We start from the raw sequence: 9546 nt of genomic DNA, 5'->3' as shown, positions 1-9546 counted from the left end.
GAGCATTAAGGTGAATCTTGGGTGACAGCAAGAGAAAAAGAGCATTTCAAGGCGAGGGTTAGAGAATTAGGCTGATCAAAAGTATCACTGAACAGGAATACTGGGCTTCTGTGGGAAGTTTTTGCACAGTCTACCAGGTTCTGATAACTACAACTTCATAAACAATTTTAAATGTGTAAGTCAAAGCTGAGGCTGCAGAGGCACTGGTGGGAGGCCACACTAAAAGGCTGAAACGGTTACATTGTGGTTGGCACATTCATTGAGCGGTGTAACCCAATGCCCCTTTTCTCTGCAGAGATACGGGAACAGGAACAGGAAGACCAGCTTGTGGTTTACGAATCGAAAATCAGCAATGGCAATGTTTTTGACTCCACTGGTGGCTGTGCTAGTTCTGCAAAACAGAATGCATGAGTGATTTAAGAAATAACTAAATGAGTGTAAAACTGGGTGGCATTGGTGGCAGATGTCTGTGGTAACTCTAAAACCAGCTGAGTGCGAGCATAAACACACCACACTGAGAGTCGGGTGAATGTTAATACAATAAATCATCAGCTCTGCCCTCATGTGTTCATCTGAAATTACTTCATGATAAATGATAGTGTTTGTTTCTGCTGATGGCTGATCAATTAATCATGCAGATTAACAGCCACACCCCTCGCCCACACACTCTGTGTGTGAGGCAAGAAATGAGTCACAGGATTTGGCATAGGCAGGGTTTCCTTTATGTTCTTTAGATTGAGCAGGAAAAAGCTTCACCAGCACAGACTGCTTGGTATGGTACCCAGGTAAGCAGCACAAACTTGTTTTGATTTGTTTTCAGCTGCTAGGCTGTCTTTGCTTATTATAATCATGAAATATGGATGTTTGTGTGTTCAGATGCATGAAAAATGGGGAAAAGGGTTTCCTTTTTCTCTCTCTTGAAACTGTTCTGTTCTTAGACGCATGTTTGTGGTGTTCCCAGCTGTCACTGTGCCACTTTCATTTCAGTAGACTGCTGTTTAACAAATATATGAAAGTGATCAGAAAAGGAATGAAATATAGTCAGAAATAATTACCTTGACGTTTTAATTATTCGATGAATATTTGATTATTATTAAAAGAAATGCTGGCATTTAAAAAAATGAAACCTAAATCATTTCTGTAGCAGCTACACTGTGTGTAATGAACATACTGCAGGAGCAGAACGATGACAGGGGTTGTGTACACACAGGTGCAGTGTTCGATACTGTCGACCATAATATCCTATTAGAGCGATTAGAACATGCTGTAGGTATTACAGGTACTGTGCTGCAGTGGTTTGTATCATATCTATCTAATAGACTCCAGTTTGTGCATGTAAATGGAGAGTCCTCTTCACACACTGAGGTTAATTATGGAGTTCCACAGGGTTCAGTGCTAGGACCAATTCTGTTTACATTATACATGCTTCCCTCCCTATGGAAAAGAAATAGTAAAAACATATATGATTTACTCATGAAAGTGGCCACTTTCTCATTACTTTCATATATTTTTTTAGTAAGTATCAAAACATACAAGTTTCATTATATAATTTTTCAAGGGATCTTATATGTGTTTTCACTCTTGTATGCTTTTCATACAAGTTTCATACAAGACAGATAAAAACTTTATAAGATTTATATATATCTTTTCCATATGGGCTTAGGCAGCATCATTAGAAGACATAGCATACATTTACACTGCTATGCAGATGACACCCAGCTCTGCGCCCTGAAAAGCTTAGAAATATGGTATCTAAGCAGATTCTTCCTCTGGATGGCATTACCTTGGCCTCCAGTAACACTGTGAGGAACCTTGGAGTCATTTTTGACCAGGACATGTCCTTCAACGCACATATTAAACAAATATGTAAGACTGCTTTCTTCCATTTGTGCAACATCTCTAAAGTTAGAAATATCCTGTCTCAGAGTGACGCTGAAAAACTAGTTCATGCATTTATTACTTCCAGGCTGGACGACTGTAATTCATTATTATCAGGAAGTCCTAAAAACTCCCTGAAAAGCCTTCAGCTGATCCAAAATGCTGCAGCAAGAGTCCTGACAGGGACTAGAAAGAGAGAGCAGATTTCTCCTGTTTTGGCTTCCTGTTAAATCCAGAATTCAAAATCCTGCTCCTCACATACAAGGTCTTAAATAATCAGGCCCCATCTTATCTTAATGACCTTGTAGTACCATATCACCCTATTAGAGCACTTCGCTCTCGCTCTGCAGGCCTACTTGTTGTTCCTAGAGTATTTAAAAGTAGAATGGGAGGCAGAGCCTTCAGTTTTCAGGCCCCTCTTCTGTGGAACCAGCTTCCAGTTTGGATTCAGGAGACAGACACTATCTCTACTTTCAAGATTAGGCTTCAAACTTTCCTTTTTGCTAAAGCATATAGTTAGGGCTGGACCAGGTGACCCTGAATCCTCCCTTAGTTATGCTGCAATAGACGTAGGCTGCTGCATTGAATCATATCTGTTATTAACCTCTGTCTCTCTTCCACAGCATGTCTTTATCCTGTCTTCCTTCTCTCACCCCAACCAATCACAGCAGATGGCCCCGCCCCTCCCTGAGCCTGGTTCTGCTGGAGGTTTCTTCCTGTTAAAAGGGAGTTTTTCCTTCCCACTGTCGCCAAAGTGCTTGCTCATAGGGGGTCATATGATTGTTGGGTTTTTCTCTGTATCTATGAAGCGCCTTGAGGCGACTTTTTTTTTATAATTGAAGTCTTTATTTGTTTTTAACATTTCACAACACGAAACAAACAAAACAACCAACAAACAACAACAGAAAAAAACAAAAAAAATAAAAAAAATAAAAAAAAAAAAAAAAAAAAGGACAGTTAACTCAAATCTTTAAGTCATTCCCTTACTGAGTGCCTACACAAACAAACAGTGCAGCAAGCGTACAACATGACTAAAGATAATTGCCCTGACCAAATAAGTTCCAACCATCTCAGCCAAAAACACGTCCCCACGATTTGTCAAAACCCTCCCTATCATCATTAATCCTAGCCAAGAGTTTTTCATACGACACCATTTTCAGCATAGTTTCTTTCCACCTATTATATTCTGGAGGAGACGGTTCCTTCCATACACTGAGAATAACTCGAGCCGCTGCGATCACCCCCACCTTTATAACCACAAAGTCATATTTTGAAACCCCAGGTAATACTGACTGATCCCCTAATAAGCACAGTCTTGGTGACAGGGGTATCATCAAACCAATCCACCTTCCTATTTTGTCCAATACTTTTTGCCAAAAGGGATAAACTTTCCCACATTCCCAAATAGCATGCATAAATGTCCCTGGATCTGAACTACATTTCCAGCATACATTACTGGGACTAATTCCCATTCTATAAAGTTTGGATGGAGTGAAGTACCATCTGTGTGTTAATTTATACTGAGTAAATTTACCCCTGGCCTCTCTTATATATTTATCAGAGAATGACAAAATTCTGCGCCAGTCTTCTTTAGAAATTGCACAACCCAGATCCCTCTGCCATATAACCCTCAAGTTTTCACATATCTCTTTTTTTGGATTGTTAAACAGTTTGTAGAAAGCCGCCGCCCTATGTGCTGTACTGGACAATTCTAAAAACTCCACCACCATATTCGAGCTTTGAGCAAATTTTCCTTTGGTAACACAATCCCTTATTTGTAAATATTTCCAAAAATTATTTTCTCTTATCAAACCGTATTTTCGGGTTATTTCAGCAAATGACATAAACACTCCCCCTGAGTAAAGATCACTTATCCTGCGTATGCCTTTGACAAGCGCCTTGAGGCGACTTTTGTTGTGATTTGGTGCTATATAAATAAAATTGAATTGAACAGGTGTCATGTACGAACAGCAATTTTCCATATTAGATCTAAAATAAAATAAAATGAAACTGTTGCTACATGCCTGCCACAGTTTCTGTCTTGGTTGATTACATCTTGCCCATGTGCAGTTCCTGCACTGATGAGAGTGTGTGAAAGTAATATTTCTGATCTACCCTTCCTTCCCTTTTAGTGTTCCATACCATTGATCGGTGGCCTTTTGACCTGGAATACACCCAGCAGCCATGACAACATCTGGTCCCAGGGCCTGCTTTATTCTCACCCTGCATGTCGTCATTTTTCTCTCACTGCTGTTCTACAACAGCTTCTTGACCCACCGCGAGCTGCAGAGTTACCCCAACGGTGCTCATGGAGACATCAGGATTCTGGTGTGGCACTGGCCTTTTGGCCGCTCCTACAGTCTGGACGGGAACAAATGCCTCAAGATGTATAACATCAGCCGTTGTTTACTCACTAATGACAGAGCTGACTTCTCTGCTGCCGACGTGGTTGTGTTCCACCACTATGAGCTGAGCAGAGGTCTTTCATCTGTGCCCCTACACCTGGATCGACCTGCGTCTCAGCACTGGGTGTGGATGTCCTTGGAACCTCCTGTCAATAATGTGAAACTCACACATTTCAACGGCCTCTTTAACTGGACGATGAGCTACAGGCGTGATGCAGACATATCCATTCCTTATGGGCAAACAATGCTGGGAGGTGATAATCTAAGTTTTCCAGCTGCTCCAAATCGCTCCTGCTTTGCCAGCTGGGTGGTCAGCAAATACAAGCCTCAACAGACTCGGGCTGCTTTTTATCAAAGACTAAAGAAGCATATCCCCATAGAGGTGTATGGCAGGTGGAACAAGAAACCCTTGCCAGACAAGAAGCTTTTGCCCACCATTTCAAACTGTCTGTTCTACCTTTCTTTTGAGAACTCTGAGAAAAAAGACTACATCAGTGAGAAACTCTGGAGGAACGCTTTTCAAGCAGGGGCTGTACCAGTGGTTCTCGGCCCCAACAAGGCCACCTACGAAGCCATGACCCCCCCACATTCCTTTATCCATGTAGCTGATTTCAATAGCCCAGCTGATCTGGCAACATATCTGAAGATTTTGTCTGCAGACAGGCAGGCCTATGAGAAATACTTGGAGTGGCACAACACCTACCGAATTAAAACCTACAGTGACTGGAGAGAAAGGCTGTGTCAGATCTGTGTCAGGTATCCCAGTTTACCAGCCAGGAAAGTCTACCACGACCTGGACAGCTGGGTGAACAGCTAGTGTCTGATTTATTCACCAAAGGTTTCAGACTGCGGATTCTGCTGAGTTTCCACATGCAAATGTAAAATGCAGAACACTTGAAGTACAGTGGAAGAGAATTTGCTGCACAGTCAGTTAATTTTGGTAAACGGTGAGAAACTGCAAGTTGAAGCAGGTGGGTAGGTTGCTAATAATCACGTTACACATGTGCGAACTACAGGTAAACATGTGCCACTGAACAAGAAGCACGGTTTTTGTTAGTACTGACTGCTAGTGTGCAGTATCGTCTCAAAGGACATGAGCGATGGCAGATACACACTACAGATACATTTCATTACATGGTACCAGACTGAAATAATAATTCAGGGCTCCATGCTGGGCCAGTGTTTTATTTAGGGCTATTCTTTGTGAGCAGTAGCAGATATTCTCCTGCCACTGCTGGACATTTCTCTGCTGTTTATCAGAATATTGGTGCCCCTTCCTTGGAAGGCGCATTAACATTTGCTTACTTTGTTCAATGCCACTTGTTCAAATGTTCTTGATGTTCCTTAGTGCACTAGACCTAAAACTGATCGCTGGTTACACGATGTCACTCGGGCCTCAGAAGGACGTGCAGGAAAGCGGAAAGAAAATGGAAAAAGGATCAACTCCAGATTTCCTTTCATATGTTAGGAGGAGCCCTGTTTCTTTATCAGGATGCTGTTCGAAAAGCAAAACTAAGTATTTATCAGATATCATCTCTAACTACAGCTACACGCCCTGTGTCTTATTCAACATCATTAATTCTGTTGTCAACTCTCCACTCACCACACATTCACCCATTTCCCCAAAAACAATCAGTTCTGTCTCTAAACTCCCCTTCCTGTCCAAAATCCTGGAAAAAGCTCCAGGCATTTCTGAAAATTAATGACATCTCAGAAACATTCAGCCTGGTTTTAAAGCGCTACATAGCACTGAGCTTGTGCTTTTAAACGTTTTTAATGATCTTTTATTAATTGCTGACTCTGGTAACTCTGCTATTTTAGTGCTTTTAGATCTAAGTGCGGCATTTGATACAGTGGATCATGGGATTCTCTTATCATGACTGGAGAGCTGTGTGGGTATTAAAGGAACTGCATGGTTCAGATCTTATTTAACTGATAGAAGTTTTTCTGTCAGGTTTGGTGGCTCTTCATCCACATGATGAAGGCTCTAAAAGTTTTGCTAGACGGCCTTGCCCATATGGAAAAGAAATAGTAAAAACTTACATGATGTACTCATGAAAGTGGCCACTTTCTCATTACTTTCATATATTGTTCCAGTAAGTATCCAAAACATACAAGTTTCATTATATAATTTTTCAAGGGATCTTATATCTGTTTTCACTCTTGTATGCTTTTCATACAAGTTTCACACAAGACAGATACAAACTTTATAAGGTTTATAAATATCTTTTCCATATGGGTGATGACATTAAATCATGGTTTGCATTAAATCTTTTGAATGATCAAAAAACTGAGATTGAACTATTTGGACCTTCTGAGCCTCACTCTTCTCTTAAGGTTGACCTTGGTGCTCTGGAAAGTCCAGAGGTCCCTTTGCAAAGAATCTTCGAGTGCTCTTTGATGACAGTTTTTCATTTGAGAAAAAATAAATTCTGAACATTTTGTCATTTGCTGACTTTGAGAAAGTGATCCATGCATTTACTTCATCCAGGCTTGATGCCTGTAATATTTTGGTATCAGCCAGGCTCTGCGCTCGTCTTCAGCTGCTTCAGAACGCTGCAGCCCGACTCTTGACAGGCGCTCGTAAACACAACCACATTTCCCCGGTCTTGCCTCGTTGACACTGGCTTCCAGTACGTTGTAGAATTGATTTTAACATTTTATTGCTTGTTTTTAAATCTCTAAATGGAAGCTCCATCATACCTCTCTGATCTGGTAACTAAAAATACTCCAAACAGAACTCTCAGGCAGCTGATAAGTTGCTTCTAGCTGTCCCTGGCAGCAGGCTAAAACACAGAGGAGATCGGGCCGATCGCTGCGCCCAAACTTTGGATCATCTTCATATGAGGATCTCTCCCACACTTTCTGAAAACACATTTTTACTGAGTGTTGTTTTGTTCTTTGTGTGTTTGATCTACTTTTCGCTTTTTTACTATGTACAGCACTTTGGCCAACCTGTGTTGTTTTCAAATGTCTTATAAATAAATTGATTGATTGATTGTGTGGTTTAAAAGAATTCACCTTAATGGTATTATTGGATGTCTGCTATGTAATAATAAAATGAGAGTGCCATCAGTTAAATATGCATTTTTCGTCTTTTTGGCATTTGATGACAATTTTAATGGCAAATGGAGCAGGAGCGTGTCGCTGTTTGTACAAAAGATGCACGGGCAGAACAACCGGACATTTTTAACATATGTTGTTATTAACGTGATAATTTCCAGTTTGAAAGACTGAAAATGATGTGTCTGTCTGATAGACGAGTCTGTCTTAACACAGAGTTTTCAAGGTGTGTGAAGGCCACCATCCAATCAGCCAGAGTATATGTGTACATATGTGGAAATATCAGAATGAAACAGAACATAGACACAAATAGGCTGTGTCTATTTTTTGTGTTTTTAGCTGACTTGCTCTCTGTACTTCAACATTTAGCTGCATCTGTTTTTTAAACTCTCATTTCACCACCGTTCCACTGACACAGACACGATTTGCTGAGAGACGAAGGATGACACAGACTAATTTGGTGCTGGTTGGAGCTTCAGTTTAAAGTCTCATTGAATGTTTCTAAAGCATGCTATGATATGCAGGGTTTTCACACGTTTTGGTGCATTTGCTCTGTGAACGAGGTCCATTGTCTCGCTGCAGTGTGAACCGTTTTTCACAAGATGCAAAGCAGAATGTGAAGCATTTCTCTGAAGCATAAAGTGCCACTTCCTCCTGATGAGGGTGGAGTTGATTCAGTGTCAGTGTCCAAATCTCTACATCATCAAAAACTTGGTGCTCGGCTCTTTCTTTGTGAAATGCCGGTTTGTCACAAGTCAAGTCAGCCAGTGATTGTTAGTTATTGGATGAATAAAGAGAATAACAAACAATGAAAATGTGGTGTGTGTTATTTCAGCGATAGATGTGATGGGTGCGTCGATGACTGAGATAAAAGCTTGTGGTTTCACACTCAGATCCACCCCTCACTAATTCAAACTCTCTGTGTGGAGGTTGGGACAAAAACCTCAGAGTCGAGACTTCATTATACCACAACATCACTGTGGGCATGTTTCACCCCCTGTGGTTTCATCTTCTATGAGTGTCTGAGTTTCTGTTTTTAATGTGATGATCTTTTAAAATGACTACAACTAATACAAATGGCCCATCAACATCATGGGTGAGGTATATACAAATAAACAATACACTTCAAATAAAATTGCCAAGAGCAGCTGGTAAGAGTCTTATAGTATAATATATATGTCAGTGCCCCAGTGTTTTGAGTTTTACATTATTATTGGACTTTGATTTTGTCATCATTTACCATTTCTAGTCTTTTGTTACAATGTTACAGTTCTTAGTCTTCTGGTTCTGTCTCTGTGGTCCATGGTTGTGGTCGATCCTGTCAGCTGTATCCCCCTGTGAAGTCAGCGCCTCTGTGTTATGTTTCCTGTTTTACTTTGAAAGTCTATGTCTTATGTCAGTGCTTCTGGTTTTGCTTCCCTTGTGCTGTTCAGTTTGTTTCCATTTAGTTTGAATGCTTGTATTTATAAATTGGTTTATCTTCACATAAAACCACCCTCTACAATGGATATACTTATGAATTGGAGTATTATATGGAATTCCACATTGTAACATGGATAGACAGACAGATTTCAAAACAACCAGCTGGAATGTTAAAGGGTTGAATAACGGGATTAAGAGGAAGAAAATATTAACATATCTAAAGTTACCAAGAGTTGATATAGCCTTTTTTTAAGAAACGCACATGTGTAAGTCAGAAGCCTTAAAACTTAAATGTTCCTGGGCAGGTAAAGTCTTTTCCAGTCCTGGAGCTGGTAAAAGTAGGGCAGTGTCGGTTCTGATTCATAAAGCAGTTAGCTTTACTGAAACAAAAGTAATACCAGATAAGGAAGGTAGATTTATATTGGCTTATGGACAACTACTGGACACACCAATCATTTTATGTAATATCTATGCACCTAATGCGGACATACCCGCCTTTTTTCATAACCTGTCACAGTATCTTTTGGAATTAGAAGGTGCACAAATAGTGGTAGGAGGAGATTTTAATCAAATACTGGATCAAGACCTAGATAGATCACTTCCTAGGAGAGGCACAGAGAGTAAATCTGTAGTTGCCACAAGGCAGATGACCTCAGATTTAGGTCTGAATGATATTTGGCAGACAATGCATCCAGAAGGCAGGGAATACTCCTTTTACTCTCCACCTCATAATGTTTATACTAGAATCGACTACTTTCTTATTTCTGAAGCCTTAGTG

The 9546-nt window shown here is 40.4% G+C and overlaps 1 protein-coding gene across 1 annotated transcript; it reads left to right on the top strand.

The window, feature by feature from the left end:
- Positions 1–691: 691 nt before the first annotated feature.
- LOC102307928 (fucosyltransferase 7) lies at positions 692–6385 on the top strand. Its single transcript, XM_042228665.1, has 2 exons — positions 692–785; positions 4011–6385. The coding sequence occupies exon 2, from the start codon at positions 4063–4065 to the stop codon at positions 5098–5100; it is 1038 nt and encodes a 345-aa protein (XP_042084599.1). The 5' UTR covers positions 692–785; positions 4011–4062; the 3' UTR covers positions 5101–6385.
- Positions 6386–9546: the final 3161 nt, after the last annotated feature.

The sequence above is a fragment of the Haplochromis burtoni genome, unplaced genomic scaffold (genome assembly GCF_018398535.1).
Source record: "Haplochromis burtoni strain Fernald_Lab_line unplaced genomic scaffold, NCSU_Asbu1 Contig_341, whole genome shotgun sequence".
Taxonomy (NCBI): Eukaryota; Metazoa; Chordata; class Actinopteri; order Cichliformes; family Cichlidae; genus Haplochromis; species Haplochromis burtoni.
This window is presented reverse-complemented; position numbering and strand designations above follow the sequence as displayed.